The sequence below is a fragment of the Microtus pennsylvanicus genome, chromosome 1 (assembly GCF_037038515.1).
Source record: "Microtus pennsylvanicus isolate mMicPen1 chromosome 1, mMicPen1.hap1, whole genome shotgun sequence".
Lineage (NCBI taxonomy): Eukaryota > Metazoa > Chordata > Mammalia > Rodentia > Cricetidae > Microtus > Microtus pennsylvanicus.
This window is the reverse complement of record NC_134579.1, coordinates 103289160-103307503: the sequence shown is the minus strand read 5'-3', so window position 1 is coordinate 103307503 and position 18344 is coordinate 103289160. Positions and strand designations below refer to the sequence as shown.

The window sequence follows — 18344 nt, the reverse complement described above, 5'->3', positions numbered from 1 at the left end:
AAAGGACAAAACCACTAGTCAGTAACTTTAAGCTAAAGGATTTTAAAACCTAGTCAGCCATGAAAGACTGGGGGTGGGGGTACATATTAGCTGAACAGCGCCCCCACCCACCCACAGCATGCAAGCCTAGGGTTAGAAACACTAGGGATGACTCTCATTCAGATTCAGGTCCGCTCCCCACCCCTCCCCCGCACTCTCCCCCCTCCCAGAGATCCACAGTTACTTCAGCAGCTTTGCACCCATGATCCCGGAGACCCGGGTCCTGGTTCCCGTGCCTGCCTTATCTCTCTCCTCCCTCACATTTTCCGCAGCAACAAAGCCAAACACAGTACCGGGGGGGGGGGGGGGGGGGCCTTTCACGCTTCCATGCGTTTGGACACGGTGTTCCTTCTGCCTGGAAGGCCGCGCAGCTCTCTCTCTGAGCCGAGCCCCCCCCCCCCCCCGCTCTCATTCAGCCCTCAGCACCCTTCCACAAGGACCCAGCACCCTTCTCTATCTAACTCAAGCCTTGTCTTTTGCTTTGGCTTCGCTGCACGACAATCACCGATTCCTCTAAATCTCTCCCCTGGCAGGCTCAGGCCTTCTCCAACGCTGGAGTTGTTTGTGGAGGAAAGGGGTTGCTCGCTTGACACCCCAGAGAAAGCGCCTAATCCTGAGTTTGAGCGACGACAGAGCATGCACCTAAGCTTAGGACGGCTCCAAATGTGTCCCATAAGGGTTCTTCTGTGTCCCTGCGGAACCCCGAATCTTGCATTCCGGGTGCACCGTGGCGCAGCAGCCCAGCCCCCCTGGCTTGACATCAGCAAGCTGGAGTAGTCCAGGGGGAAGGGCCGCGTAAAATCGCGAGTATGGACTACAAATCCCGATAGGCATCGCGTGGCCCCGCGGCTGGCGCCTGCGCAGCACGGGCCCGGCGTTTGAGTGGCAAGTTGTTTGTTACAGCGAACACCAGCTGCTGCTGCGCCGGGCGCCGCGCTCCGCCGGGCGCTGTTTGCTTGTCCACCCCGTAGCTCGCTGTACCCCGCAGGTCCTCCCCAGGCCTCCTTTTTTTGCAACTTGCCAAGCTTCCTTTTTTCTGGATCGAGTACAAATCAGTCCAGCACCGAGCACCGGGCCCCCTTCCCTGGGCCGGTTGCCCCAAGGCTTGGGGCGCGCAGGGGGCGGGGGCCGCTGCTCGTCCCCGTCCCCCCCCCTCCCCGCAACTCGGGCCACCGCGGATGATCCGCTGTGGAGGAGCCCTGGACAGACGATGGAACTGCACATTCTGGAACATCGGCTGCAAGTTGCCAGCGTCGCCAAGGAGAGTATCCCGCTCTTCACCTACGGCCTCATCAAACTTGCCTTCCTGTCTTCCAAGACCAGGTGAGAGAAAGAGAGTATGGGGCGAGGGGATGGGGGGGCGCATGGTACCCGCCCCGGGACAGACAAAGAGGCGCACCCCGGGGGGACGCAGTGCAAAACAACTTCATCGCGCCCCCACCCCCCGGGATCTCTGCCATCCTCCTGCATCGGACAAAGCCACCCCTGTGCTCTCTAGTTGGGGGTCCCTTCCACCCAGGTCCCCCCCACCCCACTGCGCCTCCCAACTGCTGACACCAACACCCAACCCTACCCCCCATCTCTGTCCCTTCCCCGAGATCTTGAGTAACCTCCTCAAACGGCCTCTGATGCATCCGTGAATGAATGAATGAATGAATGACCGAATGAATGAATGAATGAATGAAAAACAGGTGTGGGGATCCGGAGGTGGAAATTAACAAACTAAACATGCCCCATCCCCCCATCCATCCACCACCACCACCACTCCCCTCCTCCTGGTTGGGCCGGCCCCCCTGTAGCCACTGGCAAGCAGGGAGGGATGGCGCTGAGCTCGTCTACCCCAGAACAGAAAAAATCATAAAATCATTAGTAGATGTTTATCTCCAGGTGCCTGCGAGGGGAGAGAGGAGGTGCTAGCAGCGGGGGAGGGGCTGCAGGGCCAGGGTCGCTGGTTTCTTTTCTCTTTGGGGGTCCAGCGAAGTGGGAGGGAGGGGGGATTTTGAACCATGGAAGGGGAGGAGCAGGCGTGTTTATGGATCTTCCTGGAGGCTGGTCTTGGATGTTGCAGGGGGGGGAAAAATAGTGGAAGGCCTTGGGAGGTAAGAAGAAAAAGAAAAAAAAATTTAAATCTTGGATTTTTCATATTGCTAGGTGTGCGTTTGACTTCATAAACTCCTGTTGGATTAGAGTCGGGTTGCCTTTTTTTTTTTTAATTGCCCTTTTCCCCATGTGGAGTGGGAATTAGAGCAAGCAACGGTTAACTTAAACCTCATTCGCTTACCATTATGATGGGTCTGGGAGGGGGAGCCGTCAAGGCGAAGGTGTTTCAACCTCCCTGTCTTGTACAGGAATGGGTACTTTACAAGTGAAGATTAAGTTAAATTGACAGCACACACACACACACACACACACACACACACCTCCTTTCTTCCTAAGCTGTCTTGTCTCGTATGGGGTTGAACTCAGGGGAAAGAGCCTGTTAAAAGTTCTTGCTCAGGGACTTGACTTCAACGTTTTGGAGCTTGATCAGGGCTATTGTTTGGAAGATGAAGCCAGCTAGGTAGCTTTACATCTGTTTACTTTCTTCTCCGAGGGCTGTTCTCTCTGTGGGGACCCAAGGTTTCACCTCCCTTGTCTGAGGGTAGAACCCCTTGCTCCTTAGATGGCCCCAGGTAAATCATTAAACAGGTCATTTGAAAACAAAGCTAACAGCGCAGATTCTGAACACTCTCTCTCCCACACCCCCAAGTGCAAAAAGCCCCTCTCTCTGTCAGCGCCTTCTAATCCCTACCTACACTTACTTGTCCTCTGCCCACCCCCAGGCAATCCCTAGGACCCAGAGGCTGGAGGGAATGGAGTCCCAACCTCTGGCCCCGGGAGCCTCCGACAACCCTCTGGTTCCTCCTTTCTTTCTCAGGCTGGAAAAAAGGGCTTCAAGGCAGACACTCCTTAGAAAGACAGGAGGAAGGCTGTCTCTGGCTGTTCCCTGTGACTTGGTGAAGGGACTGACCTTTCTGGGCATCCCTCATCTGCGGGCCCCTCCCAGGGTCCAAGTTGAAGGTCTCAAATTAAGACCCAGAGACAAGCTCAACACTGGCTTACTTCACCACAGGGAAACCTTGGCCCCTTGAAAGGTGGGTACCCCTCCTCCCTTCCAGGATAGGCCCAAGTGACCATTTGCAAGATGACTGAGAGGTCGAAGGTCATCTCCTTGTCTCCAGGCACTGACTCTAGAAACCGCTGAGTGTAGCCGGGTCTGAGGACTGACAGCCTGCCGCCCTTATGCACTCTGAGCCCAGGCGTGGCTTCGTGTTGGAATTAGCCCCAGTGGCCCAGGCCAGGTCGCCGTCCTTTCTGTCTCTCTCTCTCTCTCTCTTTGTCCCTCCATGAAATGGACATAGCACGGCCCCGCCCACTTCCTTTTCAAAGAACTGCTTGCTGGGGGGTGGGTCATTCAGTTCATGCAAAAACAACTGTTCACTTATTCGCAGCATGAACCATGCAGGTAGTAGATCTTGATTCTTCTCCCCCACCATGTTGGTCCAGATGCCTGTTAGCATCTACCTCCCCACAACGGGGCATCCCCGGAACATCTCACTGCCTGTTTAAAAGAAACAATCACTGTTTCTACTGGGCCAGGTCCTCGCTGTGACATTCAAGGCCTTTTGAGGAACCTGGATCCAGAATGCTTGTCTTTACCTATCCCTCCCCACCCCCACGAGGAGATAAACTAGTAACACCCACGGGTGGCCTGCTTTCGCGCCCCTCTTCCCTCCTGTATGTCGTTCATCTCTTCCTGGAATGTCCCCTCCACCTCTGTCAATTCAACTTCAGTCTTCAAGATGACATCACCCTGAACCTCCCCAAGCACTCCCCTGCCTCCACCTCCTAGCAGACTTAGTCACTTCCTCTCGCTTTCTTCTTTCTCTCTCTCTCTCTCTCTCTCTCTCTCTCTCTCTCTCTCTCTCTCTCTCCTGATGTCTCCTCGGAGTGGAGAAGGTAGAACATGGGAAAGGGAATAACACTGGAAATACTCACTCGGTGCCAGGGTACCCTGAACCCAAGGGATGTAGAGACCGACTGTCCCTCCCTCTCCCTCTGCCTAGCTGAGAGCCCAGTCCAGGGAAGGAAAGGTTGGAGTTAAGGAAACATGGTCCAGCAGGGTAGAAGAAAGGAGGCCCAGGCCTGGGGAGATGGCTCAGCAGTTAGGACTGATTGCTGCTCTTGCAGAGGATCTCAGTTCACTTCCTAGTGCCCATGCCAGGTGGCTCACAGCCTCCAGTAACTCTAACTCCAAGGGATCCAGTGCCCTCTTCTGGCCTCTGCAGGTACCTGCACTCATGTGCGCATACCCACACACATGTATGTATAAATGTATAAATGTATGTGTATGATTTTGAATAAAGAAAGGGGGAACCGGAGACTGGCTAGGGCGGCCTGGAAGCCTACCTGAATAAAGGGGCTTTAAATGATATGCAGTATCTTAATAGGAATTAGGCAGGAGGGGGGATCTAGTCTCTCTCTATATAGAAATATAGACATGTAAATGACATATATCCTAGTGTGACGCAGGGAATGACAACCTGGTGACAGAGCTTTTACAAAGAAGGAACTTGGAACTCAGGGATTAACTTGCTCAAGGTCATGAGATCGGTGATCGAGCCCAAGATTTGAGCCTGCATCTCTGTGGATTAAGCTTTGTTTTTGCCAACACAGGTTACGAAGGAGGCTCGTAGTCAGCAGTGCCACCAGCCCTTCTGTTTTCAGTTGCTGTTCAGAAAGAGTCAAGAGCACAGGATCAAACCACTGACCTCCCTGTTCCCTTGTACCCGCTTTCTTATTTGCAACAAGGAGTGGACTTGGCCTCCTGCATACAAGACAAGCACTCGCTACCACTGAGCCACATCTCTAACCCCTCACTAAGGGATCCTAGACAGGTGATCTACCATTTATCAATACTCTCATCCCCTCACTGGGGGATTCTAGGCAGGTGCTCTACCACTGAGCTACCCTTCCGGCCTTTTTTCAGTTTTTATTTTGTTTGTTTGTTTTTTAAGATTTATTTATTTATTATGTATACAGCATTCTGTCTGCATGTATGCCTGCAGGCCAGAAGAGGGCGCCAGATCTCATTACGGATGGTTGTGAGCCACCATGAGGTTGCTGGGAATTGAACTCAGGACCTTTGGAAGAGCAGGCAGTACTCTTAACCACTGAGCCATCTCTCCAGCCCCAGTTTTTATTTCGAGACAGGGCCCTTATTAAGTTGCCCAGACTGACTTTGAATCACTCTGTAGCCAAGACAAGCCTGGACTCAGGAATTTTCTGCCTTGACCTCCTAAGTAACTGGGAAGACAGACCTGGGCTACTACATCCAACTTCAGTATTTTTCTGGCTCCTTAACCTAGCGGTACTTGGATGTATCTTTCCTCAGGGAAAGCTGGAGCAGGGTAGTGGGGCTCCACTTCTACAAGGGGTGTCTCCTGTTATTCAGCCCCCAGGTTGCTCCTCGGAGGCACTACCAAATCCCTAGCTCTGTGCTTGGCTCTGAAATCTATCACATAGTCCCTAAGCACTTGCGGAACAGCATGTTCAGGGCAGGGGTGGGGACAGCCTGAGTCAAGTCCCCACGCTTTCTATCCACTTGTGCTCGTTCGTTCATTCTCGTTCCTATTCTGTCTCTCTCCTCCCCTCCTCTCCATCCCCCCTCCCACCCTCATATCCTAGAACTCATTAGGCTAACTGCCCTTCTCCAGCCTTGAAGTCCTGAGAGTAAGCTTCCACCCCTGGCTTAGTTCATCTTAACTCTCGGCAGCTCAGTTTCTTCTCCTCTTTGCAGACTGTTTGGCTAAGTCAAGCGCAGCTTTTAGAGCTGGGGAGATGGCTCACTTGGTAAAGTACCTGTATGCAAACATGAGCAGCGTGAGTTCTGATCCCTAGTGCTTATATTTAAAAAAATGGCTGGGCAGTAGTGGCGTACACCTTTAAGCCCAGCATTCACAAGGCAGAGGCAGGTGGATCTCTGAGTTCGAGGCCAGCCTGGTCTACAAAGGGAAATCCTGTCTTGAAGAGAAAAAAAATGGACTGGAGGCTAGAGATGGCTCAGTGGCCAGGAACACACATGGTCCTCTTGCAGAGGACCCAAGTTGAGTTCCCAGCACCCACATTAAGCAGTTCACAACCACTTGTAACTCCTGCTCCAGCAAATCTAACGCCCTCTTCTATAACCTGCCATCATGTTCACACATGCGTGTGTGTGCCCCCCACGCACATATACATAATTAAAAAGAAAACTTTGAAACACGGGGACGATAAACTTCAGGGTTAGAAGAGACTATCTCAGAAAAGGAGGGGTAGAAAAGAAAAAGGGGGGATAGAGAAAAACGGAGGGCGATAACCTGATATCAACCTTTGGTCTCCATGTGAAACATACACGCGTGTGCTTGGGCACACATGCACCTCGTGTGCACATAAAAGAGTAACTTTTACTATATACAATATGGTGTGGGAAGGACAGCTGTCTACTACTCAGAGCTATGACAGAAAGAGCAGGAAGGACAGCTGTCTACTAACTTCTCAGAGCTATGACAGAAAGAGCTTGAAGGAGGAACTGTGTCCATCGGCTCACAGTATGACAGTACAGTCTGTCATGGCGGGGAAGGCACGGTGGCATTCATAGCCAAGGGAACACGGCTATGCTTCTCACATCGTGGCAGGCCAAGAAGTGGCTGACAAACAGGAAGGAGGAGCCCAGCCATGAAAACTTCAAGGCCTGCCCACAGTGACTTCGCTTCTTTCAGGGAGACTCCATACCCCAAATGCCATGCCCTGAACTCTGTTCAAGGGCCAAGTGTTTAAGCCTGTGGAGGACATCTTAGAACCAATGTTAATAGCGATGACAGGAGAGTATTCTGGGATGGAGGGCCGAGAGAAGGCTCTGTCATTAAAAACACATTCTGGCCGGGCGATGGTGGCGCACGCCTTTAATCCCAGCACTCAGGAGGCAGAGGCAAGCAGATCTCTGTGAGTTCGAGACCAGCCTGGTCTACAAGAGCTAGTTCCAGGACAGGCTCCAAAGCCACAGAGAAACCCTGTCTTGAAAAACCAAAAAAAAAAAAAAAGCCACACATTCTGCTCTTCCAGAGGACCCTAGTTCAACTCCCAGCACGCACACGGGGTGGCTCACAACCACCTGTAATTCCAGATCCAGGGGATCTGATGCCCTCTTCTGGCCTCTCTAGGCACCCGCACTCACGTGTGGATACCCACACATGTAAACAATTTAAAAATACCATAAACCATTTAAAAAGTAGTGTTCTTGGCCACCCAGTGGTGGTGCACACTTTTAATCCCAGCACTCAGGAGGCAGAGGCAAATCTCTGTGAGTTCGCAGCCAGCCTGGTGTACAAGGCTAGCATTAGTACCGCCAAGGCTACACAAAGAAACCCTGTTTCAAAACAAACAAAAAGTGTTCTTGGCAGTTTTAACCTAGAAGACAGAATATGGCAGGCTGTTGTTGAGCAGAATTGTAAAGCCATGGTTCTCAACCCTTCCTAATGCTACAACCCTTTACTATGGTTCCTTGTGTCTCATGTCCCAAGCATAAGATTATTTCATTGCTACTTCATAAATGTGATTTGCTGCTGCTATGAATTATCATCTGATATGCACCCCCAAAGAGGTCGCAGCCCATGGATGGAGAACTGCCACGGTGAAGGGGGGGAGATGTGAGACGGGCCCTAAGGAAGTAGGAAAGCTGCATGGAGTCGGTGAGGGCTAAGGGGTCTGTAAGAAGAAAAGGTTCCGTGTGAGGAGGAGGATAGGGGGGGCGCAGACTGCAGCAGTGCGTTAGATGCATGTGTGAAACTGTCAGAAGAATAACCTGAAGAGAAGTGCTCCGTGCTGGGCCTGATGGCATAGGCCTGTCATTCAAATACACAGGAGGCTGAGGCGTGAGGATCACAAGTTCATGGCCTGCCTGTTCTAGAGTAAGTTCAAGACTAGCCTAAGCAACTTAGCAGGAGCCTGTCTGAAAATAAAAAAAAAAATGTTGGGGAGTGTGTGGCTCAGCAGCAGAACACATGCCTACAGTCTAACAATAACAGGTAGGGGCGTGTCTCAGTGGTAGAACCCCTGCCTAGAATCCCCCAGTGAGGGGCTGGGGTGTGTCTCAGTGGTAGAGCCCCTGCCTAGAATCCCCCAGTGAGGGGCTGGGGTGTGTCTCAGTGGTAGAGCCCCTGCCTAGAATCCCCCAGTGAGGGGCTGGGGTGTGGCTCAGTGGTAGAGCCCCTGCCTAGAATCCCCCAGTGAGGGGCTGGGGTGTGGCTCAGTGGTAGAGCCCCTGCCTAGAATCCCCCAGTGAGGGGCTGGGGTGTGGCTCAGTGGTAGAGCACCTGCCTAGAATCCCCCAGTGAGGGGCTGGGGTGTGACTCAGTGGTAGAGCACCTGCCTAGAATCCCCCAGTGAGGGGCTGGGGTGTGGCTTAGTGGTAGAGCCCCTGCCTAGAATCCCCCAGTGAAGGGCTGGAATGTGGCTTAGCAGGTAGAACACTCACTCTGGAAGAGTTACGCCCCTAGTACCACCAAAGGTGCTAGGAGCTGGGCTGTTTGGCATCCATTAACCTAAAGATGGGATGGTGTCATCAGGATCTTTTTCTTCTCTGTCTTCCTAACTGGCCGTCCTTAGCATTAGCTGTGTCGCTCTGTGGAGCAGCTGGGTGAGCTTCTTTGTGAACAGGGAGGAACCCAGCTGGAGCAAGTGCTGTGGCTTCCAACAGTGCCCTCCTGCAAAAAAAAACATACAGGCCCTATAATCTCACCCTGCCGCCAAGGCTTACTCGGACTGTCTCACCTTATTGGGTGGAGCTATGTCACATGACCATGCATGAGATCGCTATGGACCAATCAGGATTCACCCCTTTAAGGTGGGACAGACTGCATGAAAGTTTCTAGCCTAGAGAAGGGGAGGAATCTTTAGGTGGTCTATCCATCCAGGTGATGGAGGGTAACCACAGTGTGGGGAGGTTTAGGGACACATGACATGTGAGCGCCCTGCTCAGGGTGGGTCACACTACAGTCCCTCTGCTTTGCTTGCCTCTGCCCTCTGGAGAGGTTGTGGCTGGTCTCTGCCACAGCCTCAGAACCCAGGACCTGGTAAGAGGGATCAAAGACTGTCACCATGGAAATCCAGGCGCTTCTGGGACCCTCCTGTCAGTTAGGGCGCTCTAACCACACAGCAGCCCTGAGGAGCGGAAGCCTAATTTTACTGATAAAGGAACAAAACAGGAATGAATACCCAGAAAGGGGTGGGGAGCTGTGGTGTGGACCCAAGAATTCAGATCAGGAAAACCTGTTACTCTGAGCACCTAGCCAGATACTCAAGCTGGCTTGGATTCCTGTCACTAGGAGTCTTTTGATAGCCAAGGCCACAACTGGAAGGCAGTGGACATGCTGTAATCTTTGTGTCTGTCTGTCACGGTCTGGTGTATGCTTATGTGTGCACGTATGTGCGAAGATACTATACCAGAGCCATACCCCAGCCCTTCACTGGGGGATTCTGGGCAAGCCTGCTATCCCTGAGCAATACCCTCAGCCCCTTACTGGGGGATTCTAGGTACGCATGATGATACCCTTAAGGTGCTCACTGGAGAATCTTAGGCTTTACCATGGTGACAGGTGTCTGTCGTCCCCCCAGCAGTTAGAAGACAGAGGCTGACGTCCGGTACCTTCCTCTGTTGCTCCCCACCTTATCTTTAAGGCATGGCCTCTCCCTGAGCCTAAAGCTCCCCAATTCTACTAGTCTGGCTGGCCAGTGAGCCCCAATGATCCTAACTCCACACCTCCCCAGATCTGAGTTCACAGGCACGCACTGACATGTTTGGCTTTTTACCTTCCTGTTGGGAATTTAAGCACAGGTCCTAATGGCTGCACTTTATCAACCGAACCAAACACCTAGTCCCTGTTACAGCCTTTACGAAGTGCCACCGTAGAAAGCACCTGCCAGGCATAGTAGTGGCACAGGCCAGGGGTTGGCAGACTGAGGCAGGAGGAGCATACACTTGAGTCTCACCTATGCTACAAAACAAACAAACAACAAAAAAGCCCATTTCATTTGATTGGCCCATAGTTTAGGAAGCCCCATAACCACCACCTGGATTGGGCATACATTGAAGGTCTCTGGTTCATGCTGCCCCGTACTGGGTCTCTGCATTGCTGCTGTATTAGCTCTCACCAACAAACTGCTGGACATTTATGCAAGAAAAGCTTAAAGCTATACAAAGTGTGTCTAGATCTTTATTGCTTTCCGAGGTGAACCGGGCTGAGGCTTCTGTCTGAGAGTACATTTAGAAAAGATAGGATAGCCCTAGGAGGCCTCCAGGGAAAACTCAAGATAGCCACACACTGGCAAGTGTGATCGTGAGCAGATCATTTGACCTGTCCTGTCGGAGCTGCCACCTTCGTAACTGTGAATTGGGGATATAGAGCCTGGTAACCTGCCTTAGCTGAGGTCACAGTCAGAATTGGATGACTTGAGACAAGGAGCTGGGGAGATGGCGTAGTGGGTAAAGCGCTTGTCATGCAAGCATAAAAAAGCCAGGCGTGGTGACATGCACTTGGAATTCAAGCACTAAGGAGACGAGCTGGGTCCCTGGAGTTCTTTGACCAGTCATCCTAGCCTAATGGAAGAGCCCCAGATCCCAGTGAGAGACTTTATCTTTAAAACATAAGGCTAAGGGGCTTGAGGATGACTCCAAGGGTAGCGGCTCTTGCTAAGCATGGGGTCCTGAGTTCAAATCCCCAGCACACAACGTAAAAGTCAAGCATGACTCCACACAACCTTTTGCACACATAAGAAAGCCAGAGAGGGGCTGAAGAGTTGGCTCAGCTGTTTAAGAGTGATTGCTGCTCTTGCAGAGGACCTGGCTTTAATTCCCAGCACCCACCTGGTAACTCACAACAGCTTGTAACTTCAGTTCCAGGGCCAAAGTTCAGGTCCCCAGAACCCATACAAATGCTAGATGAGTGTGATAGGCACCTGTAATTCCAGCTTGAGAGGCAGAAACAGGATCCCCAGAATAAGCCAGCAGGCACACTAGCCTTAGTAACTAGTTTGGGATTTGATTGAAAGACCCTGCCTCGGTGAATAAGGTGGAAGAGCAAGACAGCACATAAGGCAAAGCTGGGACCCCCAGAGGCACATTTACACACATACATACACCGTGCACACTTGACCACGTGCATATACCTTATCCACACCACACACCGTACACATGTGTAAACACATATGCATATACCATATGCGTACACGTGAGAACTATTTCCACACACTGTCCATGAAAACAGACAAAAGAACAGATGGTCTCTGCCTGTGGTAGAAGGTGACACCCCTGAGGCTTGACAGGGGCGCCAAGCTCCCACCTAGAGGTGACCACTGAGACCGATTTCAGATGCTTATTCCAAATCCCTGGCCATATTTCTACTGTGCTACAATCCTCAAATGAGTCTGTAGAGGTGGCTTGGTTGGTAAAGGACATGAGGACCTGAGTTTGGTCCCTAGAATCCGAATTTTAACAACAAAAAAAAACCCAACTAGGCTTGGTGGTGAATGTGAAATTCCGGTGCTAGGGGAGCAGAGACAGATAGATGGGCCCCTGGGACTGGCTAGCCAGCCAGCCTAGCCTGTTCAGTGAGGGACCAGGCACATGACCGACTCTGACTCAAAACAACAAGGTAGACAACAGCTAAAGAATGACAGCCTCCGTGTTGCACAGGAGCACACATGCATGCATACTCGTGCACACACGTTGTCTTAGTCGGGGTTCTCTTCCTGTGAAGAGACACCATGACCATGGCAACTCTTAGAAAGGAAAGCGTTTAATTGGGACTGGCTTACATTTTCAGAGGTTTAGTCCATTATCATGGTGGGAAACGTGGAGGCACGCAGGCAGACAGTGCTGGGGAGGTAGCTGAGAATTCGACATCCAGATTGGCAGTCAGCAGGAGAAAAAGACACTGGGCCTGGCTTGAGCATTTAAAACCTCAAAGCCCACCCCCAGTGACACTCCTCGTCCAACAGGGTTACACCTCCTAGTCCTAGCCAAGTAGTGTCACTCCCTAATGGCCAAACATTCAGAGCTGTGAGCCTATTATACAGGCTACCACACAGATGCACCTGCACACACACAAATACACACGCAACACATGTGTACTTAAAAGAATCCTCCTCCTCCTCCTCCTCCTCCTCAGGCTCTCAGCCTGGCCTTTTGCTCCAGGCTCACATTCCTTTCCTGGCAAGGTAGTTCAATCATATTTATATCAAGTACATGATATAAACAACCTAGGAGAGGAAGGGTTGGTTTTGTCTGTAATTTCAGAGGTTTTGGTCCATCCTGGTGAAGAAAGCAACGCTCAACAGCTCATTTCGTGGCTGCAGGACTGTGTGGTGAGGCTGTTCACATCGTGGTGGACCAGAAAGAAAAATGGAAGCTGTAACAGGAAGGGACCTAAGCCTGAGGTTAGCCATGAATTTATAATCCTCCTGCCTCCACCTCCCAAGTGCTGAAACTACACACCCTCAGCCCTACACCCAGTTTCTGAGTTGGTTTTAAAATGTCTGACGTCACCGGGCGATGGTGGCGTACGCCTTTAATCCCAGCACTCGGGAGGCAGAGGCAGGCAGATCTCTGTGAGTGCGAGACCAGCCTGGTCTACGGATTGAGTTCCAGGACAGGCTCCAAAGCTACAGAGAAACCCTGTCTCGAAAAACCAAAAAAATAAAATAAAATGTCTGATGACTCCAGCACTCTCATGGAAGAGCAACAGTGCCCCTTCCTCTCTCTCCTTCCAATGCGTGCCTTAGGGACTCTGTTTGGGAACATCCGAGGCTAGGTCATAAACAGTGAGCTCTGCCTAGTGTTTGCCACCTCTTGGAGCCTTTGCTTGGTAGGAAGCCTGCTGCCATATTGTGAGGATACCCAGTCCTCAGGAGGTTGAGGCAGGAGGATCACACGTTCAAGGCCAGCCTGGGCTACATGGCAAGACCATGTCTCCAAAAGGAGAAGAGAAAGAGATCGAATAATTCTGTTTTAAACTCAGAATCTCTGCTGAACTCTATTTGTTCTAGCATCTGCCAGCTCTTTGAAGGCTGCTGCCTCCTTTGTCACTCTGCTGGAGGACCCCAGTTGACAATGGTTCCTCTTTCCTTCCTCCCTGACAGGGAATAGCATTTTCTTTTGCTTCGTGGTGGAGCCTCCTGTGATTTGCTGCCCTCAACAGATGTAAGACCCACAGTGGGGGCCGGAGATGTAGCTCAGTTGCTAGCGTGCGTGAAGCCCTGAGCTCCACCCCAACACCGCACATCTCAGCAGTGAGGAAATGGAGGCAGAAGGATCAGGAGTTCAAGGCCTGCACTACTGTTTCTTAAACAAAAAGAACAGAAAACAGGCTGGAGTGTTTTCAGTGGTGAAAGCACTCGCTGCTCTTTCAGAGAATCAGGGTTCAATTGCCAGCACCTACACAGGGCAGCTCGCAACCGCCTGTGACAGGTCTATCCCCAGGGAATCCACCATCTGAGCTCTTCAGGTACTCAGACACGCGAGTAACGCAGAATTTAAGTTAAAAAAAAAAAACTCAGATAGTAAACTTTAAATGAATAAAGTACTGGGAAGAGGTGGAAAGATTGGAACCTGGAACCCTCACAAATTGCTGGTGGGTATGTAGGATACTCTTTAGGAGTGGGACACTGTCTCCAAAAATGTAAAAGCAGAGCTAGCGAGATGGCGTAGCAATTGCTGTCAAGCCTGATGATTTGGGTTCATTGCCTGGAGCTCACATGAGGAGATGGAGAAGTAGCTCCCACAGGGTGTCCTCTGATCGCCACCCATGAACTATAGCCATCATGTCCACAGAGACAGACAGGCAGATATACACACAAGTATAAAGAAATCAGTTTCTAAAAATTGATACTAGAAAACCCAGTGTAGTGGAACCCAGCTCTCATCCCAGCATCACACTCAAGCAGGGGTTTAAGGCCAGCCTGGTCTACAGAGAGCATTGGCAGCCACCTTGAGCTACATAACAGGATCTGGTCTCAAGAGAATCTAGGCGAGGAGATTGGAGCTATGGCTCAGGAGTTAGGAGCATTTGCTGCTCTTGCAGAGAACCTGAGTTCTGTCACCAGCACCCACGTGGTGGCTCACAGCCGCAGCTTCAGGGGATCTGAAGCCCTCTTCCAGCTTCTATCTGCATGTGCACACACACACATACACATAACTAAACTTATATATGTTAACATATATATATTAATCTGAAAGGAAAGAAAATGAAAAGAATTACATTTGCGGGCTGGAGAGATGGCTCAGAGGTTAAGGGCATTGCCTGCTCTTCCAAAGGTCCTGAGTTCAATTCCCAGCAACCACATGGTGGCTCACAACCATCTGTAATGAGGTCTGGCGCCCTCTTCTGGCCTGTAGGCATATAGACAGAACTTTGTATACATAATAAATAAATATTTTTAAAAAAGATTAAAAAAAAAAAAGAATTACATTTGCCTTTCTGGGTATACCCTGAAGAGTTGGAAGGAGGATCATGCGTGGCCTATACATGCATGTTCCCAGCAACATGATTTACCAAAACCAAAATAGGGTCGAAGCCCAGGCATCCGTCAACAGGTGAACCATGACTTGCTACATGGGTGTGGTGAAATACTGTCCACCTTCAAGGACGAGCTGACAGCTGCTACAGCTCGGATCACTTGTAGAAGACCATTATGCTAAGATATACGTCAGTGGGGGTGGGGAGGCAGGCTGTGTTACTTCTCTGAAGTCCTCAGTAGCTCACTTTTTTTTTAGAGACAGATGAGGCAGGTGTGGAGTCCCGGCACTTGGGAGGTGAAGGCAGAAGGATCAGGAGTTGAATGAAGTTAACTGCATAGTAAGTTTGAGGCCAGCCTAGGCTACATCAGACTCTGCCTCAAAAATAATCATAGAAGGGCCAGAGAGATGGCTCAGCAGTTAAGACTGCTTGGTGTAGCCAGGCATAGTGACACATGCCTTTAATCCCAACCCTTGCAAGGCAGAAGCAGGTGGATCTCTGAGTTTGAGCCAGTCTGGTCTACATAGTGACTTCTAGTACAGCCAGGGCTACATTATGAGAACCTGACTCAGACCAAAGAAATGGGGGGGGGGAATACGAGACCAAAAATACAGGTGTGGGGAACTCACACCTTTAATCCCAGAATTCAGGAGACAAAGGCAGGGAGATCTCTGTGAGGCCAGCCTGGTCTACAAAGAGAGTTTCAGGACAGCCAGGGCTATTCTACTACAGAGAAACCATGTCTTGAAAAAACAAAACAAAAACAAACAACCCTTAATGCTCCTGGAAAGGACCTGAATTTAGTTCCCCGCCTTCCAAAGGGCTACTCACCACTGCCTGTAACTCCAGCTTGGGGGATCTGATGCCCTCTTCTGGTCTCACGGGCACAGACACTCATAAACATACATGTATATATACATATAAATAAAAAATCTTTACAAAAGAGATACTAAAAATAGTAATAGTGTTACTATTCTTGTCTGTGTAATAGCCAGGAGCTGGGGGAGGGGCTTAAGAGTTATTGCTTAAGGGTATTGGGTTTCAGTTCTGCAAGATGAAAGAGTTCTGGAAACAGGTGGCCTTCATGGTTACACAACGTGACTGTCCCTTCTGCCACAGGATTGTGCAGAGAGTTAATATGGTACGGTATAGATTCTAGATGCCTTACCACAGTTTTAAAAAGTACTTTTAAAAAGGCCTGTCATCCCAACAGCACAGGAGGCTGAGGTAGGAGGATGGTAGATTCAAGGCCCAGACTGGGTAATTTAGTAAGACACCGTATCAAAAGAAAAGCTGAGGGCATGACTCAGTGGTAGAGCCCCTGCCTAGAACCCCCAGTGAGGGGCTGGGGTGTGGCTCAGTGGTAGAGCCCCTGCCTAGAACCCCCAGTGAGGGGTGGGGGTGTGGCTCAGTGGTAGAGCACCTTGTGGGGGAGTGTCTTGGTAGGGGAGAACTTACCTAGAAAAAAGCAAGGGAGGAGGAATTTGCATAGTCTGGACCTAAAATGCTTTCCTCCTGCCCTTGGACATCAGGACTCCAGGGTATTCATTCTCTAGATCCCAACACCCGAAACAATGGCCCCTCAGGTTCTCAAGCCTTCAGCTGCGACTGGCAGTTAAACCATCAGCCTCTGCCCAAGGTCTGAGGTCTTCACGCTAGACTGAAGACGGGACTTTTCAGTACCATGGTCACTAATAACATACTGATAATACAGTAATGTGTCATAGTTCTCTAACAAATCTCATCTAGATGGATGGATGATAAATAGGCTGATGATCAGTCCATGGGTGAATGATAAATAGGTAGGTGGATAAATAATTGGTCAGGTAGATAGATGACACATATATCCATGGACACATAGATTCATCAATTATGTTGATTAATTATTCAAAAATTAAGTCTACCTGTTGAGTACAGCTATGGTTTTTTAATGTAGCCCAGGCTGGTCCCGACTCAGAATGTAGCTGTGGATGACCTTGAACTTCTGGTCTGCCTGTCTTGACCTTCCAAGTGTTGGGATTACAGGGGTGTGCCACCACGTCTAATTTATTGCTAAGCAAGCACTGTGCCAACTAAACCAGGTCTGCAGCCAGGGTGTTTTTTTTTTTTCCCTAGCGAATACAGAACCATGCTTATCTGAGTCTGAAATGTTCCTGGAAGGTCACGTGATAAAGGTTGGCTGCGAGCTGCCAGGGCTTTGGGGTAGCTTTTGGATCATGAGGGTTCTGACGTTAACATTGCATTGATCCATGGACGGACTCGGAATTTATTTTTTAATGAAGCTAAAGACTTGTGAGGCTTTCATACATGTATACGGTGTGTCATAATCCGAACCACCGGCACTCCTATCTTCTCCCATTTGCTCTCCCGTTTCCTCCTTCTCCACACCAGCCCCCCAACTCCATGTCCTCTTTTGTTATTTTTTTTATCCTACTTAAAATGACAAAATAAGCCAATGGTGGTGGTGCATGCCTTTAATCCCAGCACTCAGGAGGTAGAGGTAGGCGGATCTTCATGAGTTCAAGGCCAGTCTGGTCTACAAAGTGAGTTCCAGGATAGCCAGAGCTGTTGCTCAGAGAAACCCTGTCTTGAAAAACAAAACAAAAGAATAAAATAACAAAAATAATTATAAAAGCTAGGTTGGTGACTCATACCAGGAAGGGGGAGAGAAGGAGGAGGGGAGGAAAAAGGAAAAAAAGAGAAAAGAAAAACCATCTTGACCAAGCAAAGAGCACCATCTTGGGACTGGTGCTAAGTGCTGGGAGGGTGGAGTCTTAAATGCCCGTTTATCCTTCTAGCTACCTCTCCACTCACATTTTAATGGGGTATGAATGCCAGTGCCAGAAGCTGCACTGTGTGGCTCCTCCCTGAGGACCACTAGCCTCGCAGAGAAGGTCCAAGAGAAAGAACTGAGAACTGCGGGGGGGGGGGGGGGGGGGGGGGGGGGGGGGGCTGGAGAGATGACTCAGCAGTTCCAAGCCCCTGCTGCACTTACAGAGAACCCTGGTTGGGTTCCCAGCACCATGTTAGATGATGCACAACCTCCTGTAACTCCAGCTCTGGGGAATCTGAGGCCCCCTTCTGGCTGCTGTGTGCACCTGCACTCATGTGTACATATATACAGACAGGCACACATATACATATTTTAAAAAAAAAAAGAATTTACAGAAAAAAAACCGCATAAAATCCCAGCTTTCTCCCAGGGAACATTTCATGTTCCCTAGTGAAGTGTAGCCATCACACAGGGTGACTCGGTGAACAGTCAAGACACTGGAATTATAGTCATGGGCATGGCCATAGATTGCCGCCAACCTAAAGTTCCTCATTGGACAACTTACTAGGGGCCTGCAGTGACCAGAGGAGCCCAGGCTTCAGGAAGGGACACTGTCCCCACACGCCAGCCTGCCTCCAGCTATGCTGCTTGGTGAGACAGTAGCCTAGGCTTTGTCGTGACTCACAGCAGCCCTCCTGCCTCAGCTCCCATGTGATGGGATTACAAGCCTAAGATCATCGCGCCGAGTCTTATATGATGCCAGGTATAGAACCTAGGGCCATGTGTATGCTGAGCACTCTACCCCCCCGGGAGGCCAGAGGTTAACTGTGGCTGCTGTTCCTCAGGCCCTGTCCACCTTTTTGTTTGAGCTGGGGTCTCTCCCCAATTTAAAACTCACCAAATAGCCTAAGCTGACTGGCCAGCAGGCCCAGGCTTCCTCT

The 18344-nt window shown here is 50.4% G+C and overlaps 1 protein-coding gene across 1 annotated transcript in view; it reads left to right on the top strand.

The window, feature by feature from the left end:
• The first annotated feature begins 937 nt into the window (after positions 1-937).
• Positions 938-18344, top strand: part of Castor2 (cytosolic arginine sensor for mTORC1 subunit 2) — a 40023-nt gene continuing 22616 nt past the window's right edge. The window contains exon 1 of the mRNA XM_075977637.1: positions 938-1362. Within this exon, the coding sequence (XP_075833752.1) occupies positions 1250-1362 (113 nt within the window). The 5' untranslated portion in view covers positions 938-1249. The remainder of the gene's footprint in view (positions 1363-18344) is intronic.